General features: G+C 36.2%; 1 protein-coding gene and 1 long non-coding RNA gene across 2 annotated transcripts in view; one reads left to right on the forward strand and one right to left on the reverse strand.

Annotated features, from left to right (window-relative positions):
- Positions 1-4,624: 4,624 nt before the first annotated feature.
- Positions 4,625-6,057, forward strand: LOC135200573 (uncharacterized). Its single transcript, XR_010311317.1, has 3 exons — positions 4,625-4,701; positions 5,391-5,518; positions 5,890-6,057. It is a non-coding gene; the product is annotated as an uncharacterized LOC135200573 (long non-coding RNA).
- Positions 6,058-23,302: 17,245 nt separating this feature from the next.
- Positions 23,303-25,766, reverse strand: part of LOC135200947 (rab GTPase-activating protein 1-like) — a 52,796-nt gene continuing 50,332 nt past the window's right edge. Inside the window, 1 exon segment of the mRNA XM_064229722.1 lies at positions 23,303-25,240. Within this exon segment, the coding sequence (XP_064085792.1) occupies positions 25,043-25,240 (198 nt within the window). The 3' untranslated portion in view covers positions 23,303-25,042.

Genomic DNA, 25,766 nt, shown 5'->3' on the forward strand with positions numbered 1-25,766 from the left:
AATTTAGGAGAAGAAAATTTAAAGACTTTTAAAACCATATATAACAATGAGAAAAAAAAAGGACTTCTTGATGAAAGAGAGAGAGAGAGAGAGAGAGAGAGAGAGAGAGAGAGAGAGAGAGAAAGCCAGATTTAGTAACACAGAAATTGTCTATATTTTAAAAGCACATACAACAATGAGTAAACAACACTTCTTGAGAGAGAGAGAGAGAGAGAGAGAGAGAGAGAGAGAGAGAGAGAGAGAGAGAGACGGGGCCGAGGTGGTTTAATGTCACAGTAATTGTTGAACACTTGACGTCCCCGACAGAGTATTGACAGACTAAAATGAATGAGCTTCTCTTTTTTGACTTCTGCAAATACGCCCACGCCCATACCCCCCCTCTCTCTCTCCCTCTCTCTCTCTCCTTCGTCCTCCCTCCCTCCCTCACTCCCTCGTGACGGGAGAGAGGGAGGGGAAGGCGGTGGAGGATTGTACGGAAGGAAACTTGTGACAGTATTCCTTTTGTTTATTATTTGGTCTAAGGCAGAGTCAGTCATTATGAAGTGGCGTTATTATTATTATTATTGTTATTATTATTATTATTATTATTATTATTATTATTATTATTATTGTTATTATTATCTTTTTTGACAATCTAATTTGGTAGATGATGATCGTGTGATTACGATATCTTAATCTCTCTCTCTCTCTCTCTCCATTTTATTGCATGTTCATACGATTATACACTCCCATGAATTTTTTAAAATTCTCCACTAGACAGTGCGAAGTAATTCTCAGAGAGAGAGAGAGAGAGAGAGAGAGGAGAGAGAGAGAATTTACGAAGACGGAAGTGGCTTTCGAGAAAAAAACAAAAAAAAAGTGCATATTACCTCCCCGCCCCTCTCCCCACCCTCATCCCCCCCTCTCACTACCCACGCCAACAGCCACCCCCCATATCCCCTCCCCCACCACTTTCCCCCAAACCACCACCACCACCAACAATGTCCAAATCTCGCCATCATCGACAACGGTCCTTTTAAAATAAAAAACGTAACGAGATATATTTACGTTAAAACATTTATTATTATTATTATTATTATTATTATTATTATTATTATTATTATTATTATTATTATATTATTATTATTAGTATTATTATTATTATTATTATTATTATTTCAGTCTTATTTCAATTGACTGTAATAATTCTATGGTCTCATCTCAGCAAACAAGAACAAATTACATCTCGCAATCGAGAATAGTAACAACTAACTTCATGCATTGGTAATGGACAACCGCTTTTAACTTAGGGTCAATGTACTTTCTGGAAACAACATTATATGTCGAGTGCATTATGTACAATTAACGATTTTTCCAGCCTTTTAATATAAATTTTCCTTGACAGAACGCCTTCAGCAAAATCCACCAGAGGTAAACTTGTTTGACATCGGCTGGGAGGCCATATTATAAGGAAGATAAAATATAGCTTTTATGTGAGTCCAAAACAAGAAAGATACTGGAGTAATATCCCTTCACGTTCAGTATCAAGGATGCCTTATCTGAGATAAGCACAATCTGATCCTCAAAGGGTTTTTATAGAGGTTTCTAGAGGTGAGTGACAGGTTTTAGGTCATTGTTAAAAATTCTTCTCTATGGCTTGAAGATCTGTACGTGTTAAATGTAACTACTGAAATTAGGTCGTTTAATGATATTAATCTGAGTGTGCATGGTCTAGTTTGGTAAGCTCCCACAGAAACGTAGACACGAACTAAAATCTGTAGGAATTTTGGTTTTAACATTAATAAAATCTCTTATAATTTGGGTATATATTCTATAATAATAAGTTGTAGTTTTTACAGTTGGGTATTTAAAATACTAAACTGTAGTCCTATTCACTCTGGTTAAGCAGTTTTGATATAATATGCAAATATAGTCAAGTGGGGCAAAAAATAATCAAAACACAAAACTTTCATTTTTCCCTCTATTTGATTTTGCATTTCCAGTTAAAGCTTTTCATATTTATCAATATTCAATGTTAAGTAAATCATGAAAAGGAATTGAGCCTAGGACCTTTAATGTTTTTTTAACAATATTTTTTGATGATTTTTTTTATCCTGAAATGGGGTAAAAAAATCATATCGAGGCAAGAACAAATCATGTTTATTTTTGGCTAAAGAAACATGTGTAAGAAACTAAAATGCATTTTTCCATACAAAATGGGAAGTTTAACATGAACAAAAGTTAAATCATATCAAAAGATAACAAAAAAGTGTATTTTTTGGTATTTATTTGTGAAAAAAAATTTTCATTACAATTTCCATAAACAAAATGAAAATCATTTCACTGGTATGAATTGTAAATCATGCATACTCATGCTATAATTCAATTAACAAATCCTTTTCTATCTTCTTTAGACGAGCTATGCCATTTCATCTGGGAATCTAAAGAAACCTTCATTCACCATAAGTTCTTCTGGCCCGTAGAAAATGTACGTTGTATCAACAATATCAATGTCCTTTTTGTCCTTGTTCTGCTCAATCCAGGTCCATTCCTTGGGATTACTGGAGATATTCTTCTTTTGAAGACAATCAACTTGAGCTTTCGTTACTGTGCCGCCTTCATTGTTTGCAAAGGTTTTTATTATTTTTCCCCAAAAATAAATCATTCGTGGTTTAGTGCAGTATACTGCATAGTACTTTCCAACAGAACAGAATCTTCTGATATTATAGGAATGCCTGTTTCTGTTGGAGCTGGTACCACTTCATGTTCACATTCCATGTCGCTTTCATCTTGATCCAAACTGAAACTTACGTCATCAGCAGAATCACTTTCCACGTTTATTTCTTCAATTTTTGTTGTGCTGTCGGAAAGTGGTTCAGGATCCTTTTTCTTTCCCTTGCTTAACTTCATATTCATTCTTCCTTTCGGAACCCGATGACTTGTAAGCTCCTTACTGCATTCTCCTTGAGTGATAATTTGGCTATGCATGTTGATTTTTCTTCTTGTGAGAGGATGTGTTCCACTACGCCCTCTGGAATTCAAAATCTCTTCCAGTGAAGTTTCCTTTTCCTTTGCTACCAACAGGATATTAAACTTCATTCCTGTTGGAGCCCTTGCTTGAATTTCATTGACGAGATCCGTCCAACTCAAATTTTTAGCAATAAGTGTTCCTCGCTGCTGAATATCCTTCTCAATATCTTCAAGAAGTTCATCTTTATCAGTGGGGCCTTGAACATCCAGCCAGTGACTGCAGCCTGGTGATCCTTCTTGAGCTATGGTTGATGTATCAAAACGACGCTTGTCTACATCTGCTCCAGGCATTAGCGTTACTTCTTGACTAGTGAAAGTAGATCTCTGTGAAACATCCTGCTGAATTGCTGATGATGGAATTAGTTGTGAGTCGTTGATGCCTGCCTCCTTATCAGTCATAGCATCCAATACCACAGGATTATTTTCGTCATCTTTTGGGCGCCCTCTGTCCAGCCATGTTTTGAAAGTTTTCAATTTCACAGGACAAAGGCGATCTTTATTGTACTTTTCTGAATTCAAAGGATATATTCCAGTAGCACGAAAACCTGCCTTTACATTGTCAGTCGAAAGTCCCTGCTTCCAGACACTGCACAGCATATTCACAAGCCACATTTTTGTAATGGCACTCGTGCCCATGTCTGATGTACATGCTGTTGCAGTGCTGCATCATAGTATGATTTTAAAGGCGCAAAGCAAGCAACGTCTAATGGTTGTAACAGATCTGTACAATGTGCAGGAAGCTTGATGATACTGATATGTTCACTTTTTGCCACTAGTATTGTCTGTCTCTACAGATGTATGGCTGAGATGCCCATCCAAAATCAGGAGAAGTGTATTATCTAACAAGTCTGAACATGTTTTTATTAAAAAGCGAGTCTATGCTAAGTACCTACAGTGTATGGATGTTTAAACATGTCAGTCAGTCCTTGGAAAGGACAAATTCTTATTTCATTCAAATACAAAAGGATTTATTATGCTTTGAAGAGACACTATATGACAAAAAATATGATCGGGGAAATAAAAAATCAATTTTGGGTAAAAGCTGCTCACATTTGGGGAACAAAAAATCAAGTATGGGGCAAGAAAAAATCAGTGATTTTGATTTTTTCTTACCCCAGACTTAGCCATTAGAATGGTGCAAAAAAAATTACCTCCCCCCCCGGGGAGGGGGATCAGGGGTCATAGAGCAATACGCAGGGGCTACCGGGGGGGGCTTGTGATTCTTTCTTACCCCAAAATGAGCTTGGCCTCTGCGAATGGGGGAAAAAAATCAAACTTCTTATGAGCTACTTTAAAGTTTTGCTAATTTTTTTCCTTAAACTTTTGGAAAAAATTATCCTGAAAATATGCATAAAAGAAATGTTATGTAATATACACATGATAGTAATTACAAAAAGATATTCTAACAACAAATCACCTAAAAATGATGATTAATTAGGGAGAAAGGTATAAAAAGGGGTGATTCTTTCTTGCCCCATCAACCCCTATATTTTTTCTTACCCCATTTTACTATATATTTTTTCTGCACTTGAGTAAAAAACTAAATTTACCTGAAGTTGCTAAGGATGGTACTATCCATATTAGTGTTACACTGAATCTACGTTCTTATTTATTTTGCAGAAGAGTGACCCAGCCAGCAGAGAAGAGAGGATAACTACAGCTTGTAGTATCAAGACATCGGGGTTGTCCTTTGTAAGTCATGTTATCAAGTTATAACCAAGAGTACAAAGGTGGTATAAGAAAGTCTTTTGTTTTGGTCAGTATGCTATATACCTACCCCCTGTTTTCCTGGATTAAAACTCTAACACAGAAAGGAGAATAGTTCTCTCTGTCTGATAGCAGAGAATTGGTGAGCAATTACCTGTAGCTTCTGTAGTTCATAATAAGAAACTGACAATAGCAGAGGCCATTTCAGTACAAAATCAGTGGTCCTTATAGCCTCAAGGACACACAAGCTCCTTTGGTCAGAGGACTCTTATACCTTGAAGTGTTGGGTATAACAATTAATGAATTACTAAACTAGTATATTTTTCCGCAGGATAAAGTTGTTCTAAAAGTAGAAGGAAAGGCTTACATGATAGAATAGGAACTTTGGTATGGTTCTTTGGCAGAAAAGTAATTGTTTTTCCTTGGAATATGCATGAACAAGCTCTACAAATCGTTTGGAAAACTAACATGAATTCTCCCCACTTGCTTGATGGTTTTCAATCAGAGTTGTGCAAACACTGAGACTACGACCTTGCTTAAATTAGTGACAAATCATAGCCTTTTCATTGCATCTAATTGTGATTTTGCACTTCATATAAGAGTATTTTTAGTCTAGAATGACATTAAAATAACAATTCTACAACTTAAACTTTTTCCACCCACGGATAAAACAGGACAGGTTCTCGTCTCTAAACCAATGTGCGAGCACTGGTTCTTATAGCCTGAGGATCTGTACCTACCTAATTAGTTTTACCAAGGAATTACGATACTAGAAAACTTCTCTCTACGTCGAATCTTTACGGTATGTAACTTTTGCCCTAAGCGTATAAAACTTATTTAGTATGATAAATTTTGTTAATTAAAAGATGACAAGGGCTGGCTTGATCATCTAGCATAAAGCTTGTTCCAGTACAGTTCTGTATAATAGATCAGAAGTTGTTCAAAGGTTCTGTATAACGGACCAGTAGCTGTCAAAAATTCTGAAGGTAAGATCAGCAGTTGTTAAAGTCAATACATATACCTTGACCATTTTGGGTAAATGATGATTCTAGACCTAAAATAAAAGTAAAAATACAAAAAGTCTATATAGTTACTATATCAATCTTCGTCTCTAGACCTACATAGAAAAAGGGAAGTACTAAAAGCCTGTAAAATATCTTTCTTTCTCCACAGAATTGTACCAAGAACACAAGGATTTAACTCCCTGACAGCAGAAGAAGTGCTTGAGACTCAGAACTTGATATAAACAAGGTGACTCCTTGTTGCCTGCATCAGTAATCTTGAACAAGAGTCAACTATAAACTTAGGACAATGTCACATCAAAGCTGGGATACGAGGAATGTACAGGTCGGTACTTTATTAATAAATTCACCAGCCAGTTACAATGTTTCAGACAGTGGTAGCACTACAGACTAGAATGTACACTAACATACAACTTTCAGCTTCAGTTATTAGCTAAACAGTCGTGTGGTCGAGTATTGTCAGTGAATTCCCTTCCTTCTGCACAAAGTTACTGAGTTTGGATATTTGAGCTAGCACGTGCACATACACACAAATAGAAGTGGTTAGGGTTGGGGAAAGGATTATGTAAATAGCCACTTGTACAGTATATCAGATCTGTTGACTGGGGACAAATTTCCATTCCAAGTAATGAACAAGAAATAAGAACGAATCAAGACAACGGATACTTATAAAAATGTAAGTAAATAAGAAACTGGCGCTCCCCTATAAATTTTAAAAAGTAAGGTAAATATATACCTCTAACTTGAAACGGCTAAACCGTAAGCCATCAGATTCAAATTCAAGTTAATTAGTTGCTATACGAGGCTGTCTTACCATGTGGGTTACCGTGTCATTAGTCCTATGCGCTTACTCTCTCTCTCTCTCTCTCTCTCTCTCTCTCTCTCTCTCTCTCTCTCTCTCTAACACAACACAACGTCATTTCTAGCTTTATTACTGAACCATAAAATTATAAACAACTAACTTCAAACTTTGAGAGAATTTCCTTTTCAGAATTTTAACTGGTACTACTATCGTCCAACCAGCTCTGTATCTGAAACAATTCATACTGTATGCGACATGTGGTAAACATAACGCCGGCCACAAAGCACAACATTTTCATGCCTCCACCTGGTGGTTTTAAGAGAAACATATAATAAACATCTATAAACTCTGTCTCGCAATTAGTCAGAAGTGATACGTTCATGACCAACCACACCCAACCCCAAGCAACAACAACCCCCTCTCCCCACCCCTCGTGTTTTGGCCATCAAGAGGAGATTGTGAGGTGGAGAGTGACAAGGGAAGAGTTCCTCCTAAGGCCGAAGAATTTCCGGTTGATATTATGTTGAAGAAGTAGTAACGTGCGTTCACGAACTCTAGTACCAAGACACAGTCAGTTTTAGACCGAACCAAAATAGCGTAACTTAAAACTGAAACATGTTTTGCTCCATTTGCATAATTGGACGTCGAAAGTAGGATTTTTTCTCCTCTGAATTTATTTGAGAACAGAGACAGAGACAGAGACAAGACAAGAGAAGAGACAGAGACAGAGGACGAGAGAGAGAGAAGGAGAGAGAGAGAGAGAGAGAGAGGAGAGAGAGAGAGAGAGAGAGAGAGCGTGCTAGCCAGCAGTTCGAACTAATGTCTGTCTAGTGGTGCATGGAAAGAGTGGGGGACGGAATGTTGACATAGTTTGTTAACAGGTAATTAAAGAAGGACTCCTTATTTTGACGTCTATTGCAGTGGCGACTCACTGTAATGATGATGGTTTCCTGTATTTGTTTGAGTTCTTGTTTCTGATTGATCGTGGCCAGGTGAGAGAGAGAGAGAGAGAGAGAGAGAGAGAGAGAATGTTAGATAACCAAGCTGAATCATCAGTTATTTTCGTTGCACGTTGGTTATTATTATTTGATGGCTTGCTATCCAGTTATCAACCAGTTATCAATTTATGTTAGAACTTGTAACTACTTTATTTAGTCTTTTACAAAAAGAGGCAATTCATCATAGGTCTAAAACAAGACACTATCACGAAGTATAAGCGCTTCGTACTACGTAACATAGCCTCGCGAGAGCAAGATAAAACTCGTAGATATTTATACCATTTTACTTATCTTTCTCCATAGCTTTCGCTATATAAAACATCTACCGACATCATTCTACAACTTGAGTGGCCTTATCCAGCATCACACAAGCCGACATATACGCAAACCAAGCAAAGTGGAGAGAGAGAGAGAGAGAGAGAGAGAGAGAGAGAGAGAAATTTTTTAGTACTACTGTATATCCATGTCCAAAGTACAACACTCCGAAAAGCATTATGTAAACTCTTGAATATTCATACTAATTCATGCATCTTCATCTTTGACTAATATAAAAACATCTACATCAATCCACTTATAAACTTTAGTATTCTCCACCAAGCAAAGTGGGGAGAGAGAGAGAGAGAAACATTGTTATATATAAAGAGACATCGTGTTCGGGTTAGCTTAAGTCCGGTAAACTGTTTACATGAGCCGAGGTCTGTGTTATCTTCTTCTCCCAATTTAGGCATCTGCCGAGAAGGCAAAGTTATTATGGCGCTGGGTGAACTTTACCTGTCTTCTCCTTTCTCGGATACGCGGGAATTATTAGCCCTCTCTGCAAAGGGATATATATATATATAGTTATATATATATTATAATATATTTATCTATATATATATATATTATAATAATATATATATATATATATATATATATAATATTGAGAGAGAGAGAGAGAGAAGAGAGAGAGAGGAGATAGAGAGAGAGAGAGAGAGAAGAGACGAGAGAGTGTAGAGATGAAGAGAGAGAAGAGGATGAGAGAGAGCGAGAGAGAGAGAGAGAAGAAAAAAAAAAGGAGAAAAAAAAAAAAAAAGAACAATACATTTGACTTTTAGATTTGGTTTGATTGTGGTTTGATGGCGGTGGTGTTACGAAGTTACTTACTACATCTCTACATTTTGCTTTCCATCTGTCCCAGTGTTTCTTCAATCACAGGGAATATAAATTCTTTACGGTATCAACGTTGAAAACGATAGAATATGCATTGAAAACTTAAAATTGTCTGGTGCATATTATAAATTCCCAGTTGCCACCTTCAAACCTCTTAAACGTAAGAAGCTTGTTGGAGCGTAATTGTCCATGAAAGGAACAGGGTGGTGGTTTTAAAATGGTAGAACTGTACTCGTTTCTCAATGGCTTGTGGTCCATCATGACAATTGTACTTTTAAAGTCATAATGTAGCCTTGAATCTCCTTGTAATTCTGTGGATTTTGCAATGAATAGGTCTACGAAAGATCTGATTGATTTAGTTTGAAATTATTTAATTTCTGAAGCTAGACTTCTACTTTACTCTTCAGTGTATCTTGGTGGTGGTTTCAGTAATATTTTAATTTCATAGATGGCATTTTTACAGAAATCTATTAAATATTGACAAGTTTTCCTTTTAATGCACCAGAAGACTGAACAGTCATCCATTTGTAGGATTATAGTTTACAATGTCCTGTATTTCGCTAAAAGTTCTAATTAAGTCTCTGGCTGGGTACATATTACCTGGTTTTCTTACGGGATTCTATTAACAGTGTGTTACAACCACTAGTTTCATTATGAATAAAAGTTTAACTGTGGTTTGAAATTTATATTTGACAATTGGTATATTGATATTGATTTATTAGTTTATTTAATTAATGATCGTTTAATTTGACGTTTGAACGTAAGCTAGCGCACAGCATCTAATTCTTTAAATGTTCCCTGTGCCTTCAATTTCATATTAGTATTCAGGTTTTAGGTTTTGCAGTGTAACTGCTAATTTACTGTTGTTGGGTTTTCCAGTCTTTGAGGAGCTTAATGAATTGAGTTTTCTTTTTCCACTCTCAACATGCCATGCCTCTGTAGGCCTACATAGTACCCAAGATGTCCTCTTGACATCTTACTGTAGCCTGTGCTTCAGAAGAGCTTAGGTCTATAAAGCATTTGTAAGAATGTCTTGGGGTCAGTTGTATTTTCTCTGTCAAACTTAAGTTTTGTCAATTTCCGGTATTCCTGTTGCCTTGGATATTTGCAGTTATGTGCAAGTCATCACCTTCATAATAGGAATCTGTCTGACTGTGTAGTAATCTAAAGATATTAAAAAACAACCGTGGTCTCCTTATGGCGACAGATTTTAGCTTGATGAATTGTACCTTTAGTGGTTTTCTGTAAGTTGTATATTACCCATCTCACTCGGAGATTTGATATTAGGCCTGTATCTCTCTAAAGGTGCGTCCACACGGTCGAACAATGCCCGACGGATAAACACTGTTACCATATCATAGGCGAAGAAGGATGACGTCATAAGCGTTGAAACGATGGAAGTAGATCTGGTAACAAACAGTGGTACCAGATAAGGTTGTATATTACTGTTTTTACTCTGCTCACAAGGCAAAGACCGGCAGACAATTGTTAATTGGTAACAGTGTTTGTCCGTCGGACATTGTTCGACCGTGTGGACGCACCTTAAGTAGTCAATGATGACTTCTGGCCTGATGTTTGGACAGTTTTCATCATGTATACTCCTATTCCTTGGTTACAGAATAACTACTCTTCCTTAAATGGTTACATTTAAGAATCTTTAATACACAAGAAACCATTTAAGCCTTCTTTGCAGTGGTTAAGTAACCTTAACTTGAATTTTATCTACTTTCTTGTATTGGCCAAAGATTCAGTAGCTTGCTCTCTCTCTCTCTCTCTCCACAGGCGACTACGAGAATATTTTGCTCGATTTTTGAGAACCAATAATATGACCAGTTTGCCTTTTCTCTAGTCGAAATATCAGAATTTGGATCAACTCTTAACCTATTTAATTCCCTTATTTGATCTAGATAAGTTCATCTCTTGCTGCAACAGTATATTTATACTAGAACTTTTTTTTCAGGCCTATTCTCGAGTTTCTTTGTTTGTATGGTGGTTTTACGTTGCATGGAACCAGAGGTTATTCAGCAACGGGACCAACGGCTTTACGTGACTTCCGAACAACGTCGAGAGTTAACTTCTATCACCAGAAATACACATCTCTCACTCCTCAATGAAATGGCCGAGAATCGAACCGGCGATCACCGAGGTGGAACGCAAACACCATACAACCACGCCACCGAGGGGCGTTCTCGAGTGATTCTGTTGACCGTTCATCTGTTCCTGCCAATTTTTTCATGGCAGTAACTAAATGCACATTACATTGTCGTGTGACAGCATATCACATTGTCCTATGACTTTTGAAAATATTAAGTTTATTTTCTTCAGCAGCTCACACTTAAATTACTTTGAGGCTTGTCTGCCACGATAACGGTTGTTTAGTTATGGTACCTGATTTTTCATTTTTGTTTTATGACAACAGGAATTCTAGGACAATTTACACTGATCCGTTTTTCGTTATTGTAAAGTTTTATGAAGGAAATCAAGTACTTGTTTAAGAAACTAAAATAATTTCAGAATGCTTTCCAAACTGGGACCAATAAGTGACCAGGCAGACGAGATGTTCAGTCGCTACTTTGGAAGAATATATTGATTGCATGTAAATGCAACAGATTAGTTTAAACTTCTTGCTCTTCAGAATTGTCACGGTACGTATTTCACAATGAAGACTTTGCATATTACTATTTTACAATCTTTCGAGACAATTCATATCGGTTAAATTGTCTAGAATTACAATATATGTTAAATTGTTCAGAACTGTTTATAAAGTAATTGTATTTGGGTTGCTGAAAAACCACTTGAACTGTTCTGGTGAATGAATCAAGTACCCAAGGAAAACCAAATTTAAATGTATTATTGTAAATCAAATTACTCACAGCAAAGCATATAATTAAATCATTTACCTTTCAGTGTCAACTGTTGGTCCCAACTGGAGACAAAAGTTTCCTACAACTGAATATCATCCATGGAATACTAAAAACCTCGAGGAGTAATCAAGGAGTAAAGCATACATATAACTTAATAAAGCTGCACGTTGGTTAAAAAGAAAAGCTTTGAACATCAATATTTTATTCAGAAAAAAAACAAACAGCAATTATAGTGAAGATACAATACAGATGGTGAAATGGTACAGTTAGCTATCTTCGTTTTGATTATTCAGCAACTTGAAACTCAAAATGAACACGGTGGAGAAACTCACAATGAACATGGTGAAGTCTACTGCCAGCCAAGTTCCCTGTTCAAATCATCGACTCTGCTGCTACAGTCAATGCTACAAGATAACCGCCATGGTCCATGGGTCCTATTCCTAGTTCTGCTGGTACTGACTTCTGTGATGTGAAGACTGTCTCTTCACATCACATCCGATGTTGCTCCTAGTGATGAAGGACTCTATCTACTATTCAGATAAAACTACCAGCAACTGACGATGGAACAGAAGATGAGAGCCCCTTACTACTGGAATTGGAAGAAGGCTCCCTTGCCTGTTAGTGCTGAAGGTGATTGCCACTGTATTTGAAGATGCAAAAAATAAAAAAAACACAGCTACTTCAGATCATCATCATCCCCCACTGCTGGTACTTACGAAGGCATACTCTGCTTCTAGTGCTGGAGGAGGTCACTATTTGCTGAAATACACCTTCTGCCGACTCTGATAAGGAAAACATCCACCTGCTGCTACTGAAGAATGTTGACTTTTACTTCTCGAGGAGAATATCAATACGTCTGTTGGAAAAGAGGAAGCGAACTACTGCTGCTGAAGGGGAAAGACACTTCCTCCTCAAGAAGAGCACCATCTGCTGTTACTGCTGAAGAGCACCAACATATTGTGGTGGTTGAAGAAGTGCACCTACACCTGCCTATAAAGAAAACTGACCCCCTCTTGGCAGGAGGTGCCCTCTGCTGCTGCTGATGCTGAACAGAGGTGCCCTCCACTTGCTGTTGCTGAAGTATACCCTCTACTTGCTACTGCTGAAGAAGGGCACACTCTCCTTGCAGCTGTTAAAGAAGGACACCCTCTGTTTGCAGTCGTTAAAGGACACCCTCTGTTTGCAGCTGTTAAAGAAGGACACCCTCTGTTTGTAGCTGTTAAAGAAGGACAACCTCTGTTTGCAGCTGTTAAAAAAGGACACCATCTGCTGGCTACTAGTGGAGGAGGGTGCCCTCTGCTTGCTACTCTTGAAGGAGGGTGCTCTCTGATTGCTGTTATTAAAGGGCACCATCTCCTGCTGTTGAAGAAGGGCAATTTCTCCTTCCTGCTGCTGAGGAAGGAGTGCCCTGTTTCCTGATGTTGTTGAATAAGGGTGCCCTCTGCTTAGTGCTGATAAAGGAAGGTACCCTCTGCTTGCTGCTGCTAAAGGAAGGCGTCCTCTGCTTGCTGCTACTGAAGGAGGGTGTTCTCTGCTTGCTGTTATTTAAGGGTACCCTCTGCTTGCTGTTATTAAAGGGTACCCTCTGCTTGCTGTTGTTGAAGAAGGGCATCCTCTGCTTGCTACCACTGAGGAAGGACACCCTCTGCTCCTCTGCTTCCTTGGTATTACTTTTTTGACACCTGAATACCCTCAAGCTGGCCTGGAGTTACAGGCCATGAAAGTACTGCTTGACCTTGTGGCTTAATATTGCCTGTAACTTCTCCTGCTGGTAAACATACTGCTGCCGCCACTACACTTCTCTTCCTGTTTGATATAATTTTGGACCAGTCTGAATGAAGAATTTTTCTGAAAGAATTATGCAAATAAGATAGTTTTAAAAATAAATGCTCAAGATAATGCTTGTAATTGATTGAATACCTCTATCCTTGATGGATTAAGCAATGGCAAATAAATATATCCAACGACAAATAATCAGAATATTTAAAAATAAAGTTTTAAAAGTAAAAGCCAGTTTATCTTTACCAATTTGGTAGTACTGTACTGAAAAATTCAAAAATATGACAGCACATGAAATATACTCAGTCAAATGCAAGTCAAAATTAGTTTTAAACCATAACTACAGTATTGACTACTAGCCTCACTGTTAGCAGACTCTGTACTGGAAGGCAAATCAGGATTGAATGGCCAAAGAGTGAAAGACTGGGTCTCCACACTGCTTCAAGTTACTTAAAACCTTCGTCAAGCTTGAAAAATAGTTTAAAACAATTAGCCCATCTGGGAGGAATAAAAAAAGCAACTGACATGAAGACAGGACCAGTCAGCTCCTTAATGCCCAATCAGCATAGATTCAAAACATTGCCTATGCACGCTAACAAAATGAGTGCTAAAAAGTAGTAGTTGTGAACCTTCATTTGCACTCTGCCAACACCATGGTATATAAATGAGCTGGCTAATCCTCATAAAAATGGGGAATTTAAATAAGATATGTTCTAGGCATGTTAGATCACAATGGGTGATAATTCAGTGCTATGTGAATGACCAATAAGGCATTAGATCAACAATAATGAAAAGGGTATGCCACATTACAGGACAATAATAATTCCTAACTAAAATTTATTTAAAAAAAAAAGAGAATAAAAATTCCTAATTAAATTAAAATTCATTTACAACATACATACCTGTGAGATGCAGAACACTTTGGTACTCCAAGGGAGACGAGATAATCCCATTGTTAGAGCTCTGTCGGGTTTTACCAGTTCAAGAATGATTCTCCAAGTGCTGATCAAGTTCATACACCAGATGTTCAGAAATATACATCTCAAAAAAGTGAGTACTGTAAATAAAACACTAAAGAAATTTCTCTTTTTATAAGTATTAGCTACATAAGCTACAGAATTGAACCATACACACCATCTTTTTTTTTATCACATGAGTACGTTTTACTGCCCTTTTCAATCGACTAAATACAGTATCTCTCTCTCTCTTTCTGAACAAGAAAGTGATCCTATACAAAGACAGGGCATATAAAAGCAGCAAGACTTTTGTTACAACTGTATTCCGCACAAGCTTAGAACCATTATGTGAACGGCAAGACAGATCAGATGATGAGATTGCTACCGAAGCATTTTAAAAGTCAATTTAAAAATCAAGACTAAATAATACAAAAGGTTATGATTCTGTACAAAACACCATTATTATTCATTCTAAACAAAAAAGAAAAGCTCAACTTCTTTTATTTTTTAAAGCTTAAAATGTGTAGTGTATTTCTTTAGTTAATGCTTCAGTTATACTTTGCTGACGTCAGATCAGCTCTATTTTTATGTCTGATACAATTCAACACTTAAACTTTATACCTTCAACTCTAGATAGGGGGGCAGAAATGTACAAGTAATATAAACAGTATTGTGACTGCTTTGATATCGCTGATCGTAATCGGCACGTATAATAATATTCAAGTACAAAATATGAAAATCTGTGTAAAAATTCAAGTGGTGACAACTCGTCAGTGGAAAAACCGATACTTACTGTTATAATTAGAACATCAACTCCAAGAATACTGAGCAATTTTATACACAATTTCAAACCTCGTCGCGACACGACTCGCTCTTAAGAATAATGCTACATACATGACGTTGCAACGCCAAAAGAAGGAGGTAAAATATTGGCAATGTTACAGCCACATGTCAGATGCATCCAGGAACAAAGCTAACCATTCTGCAGACTGACTAAACAACGCTTGTTAGGATAATCAACACAGACCTTTTCTTAAAAAATAGATAAGAAAATACACATTTTTTCAAGTTAACGAAGTTTTGGTTAACATCGAAATAATTGGGGACCACAAATGGCAATATGAAAACGAAATACATTTCACTTCCACCTTAGCCAATACATTATCAACGAATAAAAATGTTTTACTATGATGCTTTTGCTCAACATTGGTCTCAAGATTGCTGTTGAAAAAGATTTAATAAAGAAAAAACTGATGAAGGGTCTGCATTCAGTGATTAAAATAAAAAAACTACTGATTAAAACGAAAGATAATCTTCAGGATTTTGGTAATAAGCTAATTGTGACTGTGGTCTTTACCCCAACAGTAAAAAAAAGCCCTCGAATAAAAAAAAGAACAATCGACCAACAACCTATCAAACAATGGCTTTGATTTCCAAACAGTTTCAGTTAAAATTAAAATTACCGATTAAAAATTCCATGGAAAGGGGGTTCACCTTTTATAATTCACATTTCAAACTAATTCTGTGGTTTCCAACCTCTCGAAACCAATTCCCCACCTGGAAAAGGACCAACTCAAACTCTGCAGAGCAACTCGAGTCTTTATGACTATTCAGTTTACCAATCTTGTGAAAACTTCACATTTAACGTCACTTGGTCACCTGCCTGTCATTGTATTTGATATTTCTTCTTGCTTCACCTACCCCTGACACGAACTCAAATATTGTGAGGTATGGTTACACGGTAACATATTGTTAGTTTGCAAGTATATTGTACAAGGCAAATGTTTATATGACTAGCTGTTATTGGCTCTATTGGCTCTTTATTTCTCTTCAAATATCTATAGTTCAAAAACCACACAAAACCAAATTATGTACTAGTTCTACTGACGCGACTAAATAATGTAAAAGGAAACTTTGGGCAGTTACGGAAAAATAAAATTCAGAGGAGAGAATAATAGATGGAGGAAAAATATGAACTTGTTGACACAAAAGTCAATAAAAAAGAAATGTTGCTATCAAATAAAAAAAATATTTGTTCCTTTGCAAAAGGACATAAGTAAAAAAACAAAAATTCAACTTACATACACTGTAACATACAATAAATCTGGGTTATATAATATATATATATATAATATTTATCCATTAGTTTGTGAATCAGACAAAGCAGAAGACTAATATACAGTATCGTTATTTACAAAGCTATCTCTTTCAACTGTACAGTTTCATTTTCAAACGACATCGATGTATTCTATGCAAGATTCTGTCAAATCTCATTTCACCGGGAGAAACTAAAATTAAATGAAAGTGAATGAATTGGAACATATACATCAATTTTTTGTCTACCCTTCATACTGTAATGAACTCAAGACATGACTGGAAAAGTCTCAATATGGCTAAGAACTAGCCCATAATTAATAATTCCTTTACAGTGCTATTTCTATCGAGACTGAATGTCATATTCCAGATCAACTCTTCAAAGAAAAAAGATGTGGGAGTAATAATTGTAAACAATGTGACAATACAACAAACAGGCTTTGGAAAAACCACTGGGGTTCAGCCCTTTGCTGAAAAAATCAAACAAACACAAGACTTGCTTGCTCTTAAGTAGGAAATATTACCCTGCAAGGAGAAACAAAGAATAAACCTTTTGAAACACAACTTGAGAGAGGAGATACACAGAGCTCAATAGAAGTAAAACATTAAAAAATCTCACATTAAGAGATCCTGACCTGAACTACATCATTACAGACTATGAAAAAATAAAATAAAATATAAAACAAACTTTTTGTCTACATTATATAATATACAGCATAATTTTTTTTTCATTCAAACCAGAATCATACTCTTCTATAAAATGAGCCCATTCCTTTGATGGAGATGTCTCGCAAATCTTTAGAATAAATATTCTTAAGTACAAAATAAAACATCAGTAACTCCAAAGGTCCTCACCATTTCAAGACCAGGAATGGTATGGGGAGGATAACTAGAAGGTTCTACTTCACAGCAAATGGCTGCACTGTGGGGAAAGAGTGAAAACTTTTCAGTGGTATAGATACGAGAACCAAAATAATCCATAAAGCAAGAAACGTTGAACCATTGAGTACGTACCCTCATTACCTACGGGAAATTTGGAACAATCTTCAAATTACCTAACCAGCTGTGAATACCATAGCAGTTTTCAACTCGTATGAAACACAAAGCACTGAAGAAAACAAGCAGGATAAACACCGAAAGCACAAGTTCCAAACCTTCCTTCAGCCCAGAGTAAATTCTGCAAGAAAAAATAAAAAATACAAAATGCGACAGAACTTGCAGCTTCTTTGGTTTTCCTCCAAAATAATTCCCCTAATCATCTTCCACCCTCTTTTAACATTACTTACGCTAGCAGTTAGGGACGGAGGGGAGGGGGTATCCCATTTTCTCAGCCAAAACATGTTGGGGAAGCTTCACTGGTTACAAAGTCTCTGAGAAATGACAAAATGCAATCTGTCTTTATGCTAGGACTAGGCAGAGAAATCTCTTCTATTTTGATGTCTTCAGTAGAACACTGACCACTGGTCATTAAGTTACGGTAACTAAGATCCTACAGAGTAAAGCAATCACTGGAATGTGCTGAAACAAAATTTTTGCAGAAGTAGAAAAATAGCAGTCAATTTCCACTTAAAATTGTGGTGCAGGATGAAGAATAGAAAGATTAAAAATACAATTAGAGAAAGTTTTTTGACAGCTACACTCACATCATTACTAATAGTAATAATATTACTATTAAAATAACACCACAAAGGGCAGCAAACTGAACCCATCCATACAGCGAATCATATCCCATTTTGGGGCCACTTTACCCAGTCATTCAGATCAGAAGCAGATTAAGGTAATGCAAACCAAAGTCTTGTAAAAATGACACAACCCAGTAAACCTGGGAAGACCAAATCCACAGGGCCACACAGTATTTCAGTAGCATAAGATGCGTTCTTCTTACTTTCAACCTATTCTAACTTGGAACGTTTCCATGATGTAAGACTATCATACACTTCACATACATTTTATCACAATCGTGAAATCCTGCCACTAGAAAATGAACTGAGATATAAAAATGAAGAGTACAACACTAAGCCATCAGCATACAATTATATGGGAATATCTGACAAAATAAAGCTAAGTACAAGTGCATACTACAATTGATCAACATATCAGTAATGAATATAATTATTATAACTAATGAGCAGTTTTAAAACTGGCACTTATTAAACTGGCTCTAGAACTACACATTCACCATATGTCTGTAGTTCAAGGTTGCTATATTGTTGTAGTTATAAAGGTAACTTTGATGCTATCTTGCCATACATAATCAAAATAAACACGGACTTACTTATTAACCACAGCTGAAATTTGTATTCAAAATCTATAATAGTTACAACCACCACATTTATTTTCCATGGTTATAATATACAAAAAAAAAAAAAAAAAAAAAAAAAAAAAAAAAAAAAAAAAAAAAAGTATAAATTTTACCAATACAGTACTCTATACCCTATTTGATATATACCTCTATACACTAATTATTACATCTAATGTTCCTGCATAGTTTTCATAATACTCTTTTCTAGCATACAACAGAGAATAAAAACTTACGGTTTCAGGAAAAGAGTTTACAGCGTCCCTTGCACAGACCAGTAAGTTCTTATCCAATTACATCATAACTTAACCTTTTATCACTGGGGTCAACTAAAACTACCTTGCGTAAAATGCCTCGTACTTCTCAGGCAAAAGTATGTCACAGAAATGAAAACAAAAAGTTGATGAGACTTCAAAACTTAACGCATAATTGTAGAATACTACCTGTGACTATTATACCTATATATACACCATCGCACACCTCCTACTGGTACTTAAAAGTCAGCTCACCAAAAGCAGCGCAGTGCGAGACTACGCTAGGATAAGGGAAACGCCTCAAAATAGTCGTCTCTACTATGGTTCCGTTAAAACTACATGAAATGCAGACTGCAAGAATATATCTGTTTCACCTACCTATGTCCAGTACGATACAAATTCACTCCTTAACAGAAAATAATTCCAAGGACTAGAAACTTCAATCAAGCTCATGTAAGACACTAATCCCTTTCAGCATTCATTTGAAAAGATCATCTCAAAGCTCAAGCAATGGCCCCACTAAGAGAACATTTCAGTTGTGTGTAAATAGCAAGCGTCATATCATGCCATCTCTACATCTGGCCTTTTGATGTAGTACTACTTTTTCAAGTATCAAAGCATTATCAAAAGAAGCCTATTATGTTCACTAGATCCCCATACAAGGGAGGGGCTGCTTACAGTGTGCCACAAGGTTCTTTTCCAGTGACCCTTCTGCCCTACTGCAATGTACTGCTTTCTGCCCATTAATTTTTTGTACACTGTCTTTGGTTTCTTCCAAATGTGATGTCCAACTTCTTCAGCAAACCCTAGTGTCTCAAGATTTGACTCTGTAATGTCAGATTACATTATGACATAAGTTCATTTGATTAAAAAGTTAATGTGTAATTAAGTTACTAGTTTAAGAGGACTACTGTCTAATCCAAGGCAAAAGAGGCATAGGCATACAGAGAGCAACTAAAAATCTAAATAACCTAAAATTAGTTTCTTCCAAAAATCTAAAGTCTTTTAAAAATGGAAAATTGTATGATAAATGCGTGGATAAACCTTTGAGTGAAACGCGAGTAGCCATCTTTGTGGCCACCTGACAGGCCTAAACAATAACATCGTAAGAAAACATACTTTTCTGTAAATGATGATTCTTTCAGTTACCTAGTTCCCTACCCATTGTATTTTTCAGTAAAATCACAGACACTACAAAATCTAAACTTCGTAACTGACTAAATTAAAGCTACAATACAGAACAACAAATGTACCATTTACTACAGTATTAACAATGTGCACTGCAAATGACACTGTTATTTGTTTGTTTGTTTGTATGGTGTTTTAACTGCATGGAACCAGTGGTTATTCAACAACGGGACCAACGGCTTTACGTGACTTCCGAACCACGTCGAGAGTGAACTTCTATCACCAGAAATACACATCTCTGACCCCTCAATGGAATGCCCGAGAATCGAGGTGACTGGCAACAACCAAACCAAACATGCCACAGAGGCGCTTATGACACTGTTCGACAGCTTCCTTAGTTTGAACGGAATGCTGGTTTTAGGAACATGACACTGTTGACAGCTTCCTAAAACCAGCATTCCGTTCAAACTAAATTCTGAAAAACAGGTCTGACAAGGTAGTTCTTTACGGACAGGCAGACTCAGGAGCAATTATGCCAATCTAACACAGTAAAAATAATTAATACAATGAAATAAATTGATACATATCGCATTTGAACCAATTCCTTTAGCAAAAATCTTGTAAACTTCTCCATTTTAAAATATGTTACAAGTATACTGAACAAAGCATCTTGTTCAATAAGAAGTCATACAAAAAATGCATCAATGCTTTCTGTAGCAGTATGTATATTTTATTAGATAATCAACTCTTGCTATTGTACTAAAATACTGTGTAACATTTAAAACAGATCCTCCTGGATTTTGTTACCACTTCACCAAAAATAATTAAGTAAATTTATGGTCAAACTGTACCTGCAAATTTTTTGAAATACTGAAAATTAAAGAGCAAATATCTACCTTACAAAATGTGAACAGTATTCAAGAGAATATTCAAATATTTTGATAAACAAAACTTGTCTTGAATCCAAATCATAACTTTGTATTACTACAAGGTTTATCTGCTTACTGTGATTTCCCCAGAGAATTTTCAAAAGACCTTCTGTCATTTTCTGAGGTGGTCATAAAATTAGAATCAAGTCCAAACAAACTAGAGGAAAGACAACAACACAAAGAATATCATCATTACTTTATAACTACTACTACTGACGATATTAAGTGCCTATCATGCAAAGTCCAAAATATTATAACTGCCATTCCTTTAGGCAAATAGGGTTCATGACACTTAACAGTAAATAGTACTTCATATACAAACTGCTAACATCAAATGCCACCCCTGTAATTAATATGCCCAGTTAAAAATAAATGAAGTATTTCCAAAAAATTTAGCTACGAATATGACCCCAAAAATAAACCATTATCTTTGAAAAACTCAAAATGCCCAAGCAAGTTCATCTTCTACAGCAAATGATATCAACAACTCACAATGACTAAAAAACGGTGTTATGAGCCTTATCAACGTCTATTCAATTGTAAGAACTCCTTTTATAGTTAAACAGAAATGAGAGGACTATTGTATTTTAAGAGTCCATATGATAGGCTTGATTTAACACTCACTATGTACCAAATTCCTCGTTCTCTGTCAATGACAATTAGGACAAGTTTAACATTTTTGTGATTGAAGCAATGAAAATAAGCATAAAAAAAGGTACTTATGTAATGTTAAAGGCTTTTGATGAAGGGAAGCTGAAATTTAAGGCAGCTTTCAATTCAATTCCCTATCTCCAAGATTTTTTGAAGGGGCAAGATACGAATCTTCTTACAAAGCAGAGTTCAACATGCCCCAACAGTTTAAAAATACATATTTTAATATCTTAAGCATATCATTCACCCATAGTTTTGCAATTTAATCCTTCAACTATTTTAGGTTACCTACTGAATTGCAAAAACTCGAAAACCTAACCGATTAACTGTGTACTGTAAGCATCACATTATTCTTTTGACAAGTAGATTCCTTCAGTTTGCGAGAATATTCAGCGTAATATTTAAAAGTAAAACAATTGTACTTTGAAACTTTGTGACACAATATTAACTCCTTTGAATTCAACAAAATGCACACCCTCAGGCCTTTCATATCAAAAGCTACTTGCAAAATTCTCATATTCCAAGGGAACTGTGATGCAATTAATTTCAGCTGAAAAATTGTTTGAACACCTGTTCAAAAATTGGAAGTGGAAAGTGTTTATGAACTGCTTTTTACCAGTCGTATGCAAGACAGTAGCAACGGCATAAAAATAGGGACTTTTTAATGTCTCCACATTCTCCGCTGTATTTGGTACTAAAAGAAATGACTGTCATAATGGCCTATGACATACTTCTATGGGATTTGAACATTTTTCTCTCTTAATGAGTCCTAATTAGAGTGATAGGAACTGCATGTATGTCTACATCTTAACCTAATTCATTCAAGGGGTACATTACCATGACATTTGAGCGAGTCAACACTTTAGGCTCTGGGTTTCCTGAACATAATACTTTGCAAATGAATGTCATTGTTTCAAAGCTGAGAAAGATAAAGGAAAGAGATTTTATTGACACCCCAGCAGAAAATGGGTTAAGTTGGAATTCCTTTTGATATTAACATCAGAGATTTACTGCCAACCATCACCAAGGGTCATCATTATATCCGTAGTCATACACAACTAAATATGACATCAGTACGATGAAAAGTACCTAAGGCCTATTTTGGGATGAATTTACAGATATTAAAAATATTGCCAAAACAGCTACTGAATAAAACCACAAAAGCTACATTGCTCAGCAATTAAAGACATCTACATATCTTGATAGTTTTTGAAAGAAAAACTACAGCAATTTTTAAAAATGGCAGTGAAATCTCCATTTTGCTTTGGTGACCACCCTTCTTGCTTGCGCACTTCCTCACAAAGAGTACTACAAGCCTTTACAGAATCTACTAACGAAAGCAGGTGATCAACATTCTACCTTTAAAACCTTGTAAATGAACATTTTGTTTAACCTTCACACCTAGTTCCATGCATTCCTTACAAAACCTGGTAACTGTTCGAGACTACCAGCTAAAACTGCAGTGAGATTCAGTGTTACACCAGTTTCCCACTAGCGTACATTAGGTATAATATACGTTATTGCAGCTAAAGCTACAATGTCATTATTATTTTTACCCTGCTCCTTAGAATAATCTACACCACCTGAGATAAAGAATCAATTACACTAGTAAACTGTTGACAAGGAAGCTGTGTGATGGTAATGTCAATAAAATAAAATACTTTGAAAAAATTAAATTGTAAATTATACAGCATTACCTAACACTGTGGATTCCAGCATCAACTAAAGTAATGCATTCTACAAATAAAATTAATATGGCAATGGCTAATCAACTGATACATTGAGAGGATATTAGACATTCTATCCATAAAAAAAACATACATAAAAAGCTTACTTCATTTCAAAGCAGAGAGAATGCAAAGTTTCCCCACCTCATGACAAGTTATTGCACCTTCTTAAGTAGATCTTTCGAGTTGAACGAAAACCAAAGCCTTCCATGCTTCTGTCCTTTTTCCATTACTTTACGGGGGAGGTCTAATTCTCATGATATGGATCCCATTACCTTTACTTTATCAAAAATATATATCAACTTCTTGCTACTGGAATACCCACCTCTCCCCATGCACTGTTTTTACTTTTGACTGCAATAAAAATATACTATTTGACCAAAAGACAGCCACTCCTGCCGAGTCACCGAAACATGCCCAAATCTGACATCACGTTATAAACTTACCCAAACAAAGGCTAACTCAGTCATGGAGATAACAGGAACTGAGAGTGACGTCAACGTATGAGTTGTTATCTCGTCGGAAAAAACAAATTCTTAGAAGCACTGATACTGCATTCTTACTTCTGTTGAACTTAATACAAGGATCCAGTGCACCATTCCATGAGATGGGAAGTCCTCTGATTCTTTCATATGAAAATTGATCTTACATAAATTTGTATAGCTTCTAAGTGACAATATAAGGATGATTTCAAGTATGTAATTATGCACTTATTTTAAGAGTATACGTATAGTACTGTGTACAAGATATATACAATTATACCCTTAGTTATACACACACACAAACAGTAACCATATAATTCTGCTTTCACTTGGGTGCATGAAAAGGAACTAATTTTGCAAAGTAGTCTTCCTAGTGGCACTGCTCTAAAGAAGCACTTGACAGACAGCAGACGAAAAAGAAAAGTGGCACTTTGCATCACAAAATGATTGGCATGTGTCAAGGACACATGAAAAAAATAAATGTACAATATATACAATACAGAAATGTCTAAACTGGGCACTTATACACAGAATAATCTTCATAAGCTTGTCAAAAAAGTTTGGGAGAGTAATGCGGTATTATAATGTTGGAAAAGTATTTTGCATATATACATATATAACAGAAAACCATCTGCTTTGATAGAGCGAAGTCATCATACATTTTCTCGTGCTTCCACGGCAAGCGAGACAATCTCAAGTCACTGCTCATTGTCTTTTAATATGCGTGAACTTTACTGTATACATTTTTGTATGCATTTATGAGTATGTAGGAAATTTCTTTATGAATGTGTGCATCAATGCTTACTTGTATGCTCGTTTAATCTTCATACACGCACATGCACACGAAAATGCCACTGCTTCTGACTCTACGACAATTACATAAAGTTTCTGTAAAAGTTTAGTACGGTTTATAAAGTTCATCTTTATCAAGTGAGGTGAGATTTATCATGAATTTAAGTGTACTGTGGCATTTAGTCAATGTAAAGTATAACTTGTTACTCGGCCCAACACTGCATTCTCCCGAAACACTTCTGGTGTAGATACAACTCACGACTAGGACGTCCACTTCCAACCACTTTGGTGGGGCAAGTCATGTTTCACGTTACCTTTCAACACACGACCCCATCACTAACGTGCACATACTGGGCCGTAAAACAAGCACTACTAGAGATAGATTTATTCCACTCTTGAATTAACTACTCTCCTTACTCGGCTGACGTTGTAACCCACTACCTGGGGCCCCAGAGGTAGGTACTGTCGTTCCCCCTATACTACCCCCGGCAGCTGTGCGTTCCTTCAAGGATGAGAAGGAGGTGAGCGTTTTCTGGAACCAAGTGTTCTTGGCTGCTTGCAGCTCAGTCATGGCAGTGCCTAGTTGATGAACCAAGTCCTAAAAAGAAATCACATTAAACTGATAAATGACCCAGCACAAAATTACTTAACAGAAATCCAAAATGTTTGTGCATTGCAGATAATTAACATCAGAGTAGAGTAAATAGTCAAATAAGGACAAATTTTCCCAGCAGCAGCCTTGCCACCTCCCACACTCAAACATGCAAATCTTCTTGCTTGATTCGTCTAATGCTAGGACATATAATCTGAACAGCTTTTACTTTATAGCTTAAAAGGGGTTTGGAGGTAATCTTTAAATAACGTCATTCATATTCTGCAAATAGGATCAATAATCATCTCAAAGAGGCCTCTAGAATTTTTGAAGTCACGTTACAATTTTCTAAAGCTCAGAATGTTTGGTTAGCTAATTCTCCTGTTTTAAGAATCCTGTTCCTCTCACCAACTTTTAAATTATAATCCCCTTGTATAGCCTGTCAAACCAATATCAGTTTATATCTACTGTGTTTGATAACACACATCACAGTGGCTTGACACTTCAAACTTTAGGCAGCTTCTTTGGTAAA

The sequence above is a fragment of the Macrobrachium nipponense genome, chromosome 27 (genome assembly GCF_015104395.2).
Source record: "Macrobrachium nipponense isolate FS-2020 chromosome 27, ASM1510439v2, whole genome shotgun sequence".
NCBI lineage: Eukaryota > Metazoa > Arthropoda > Malacostraca > Decapoda > Palaemonidae > Macrobrachium > Macrobrachium nipponense.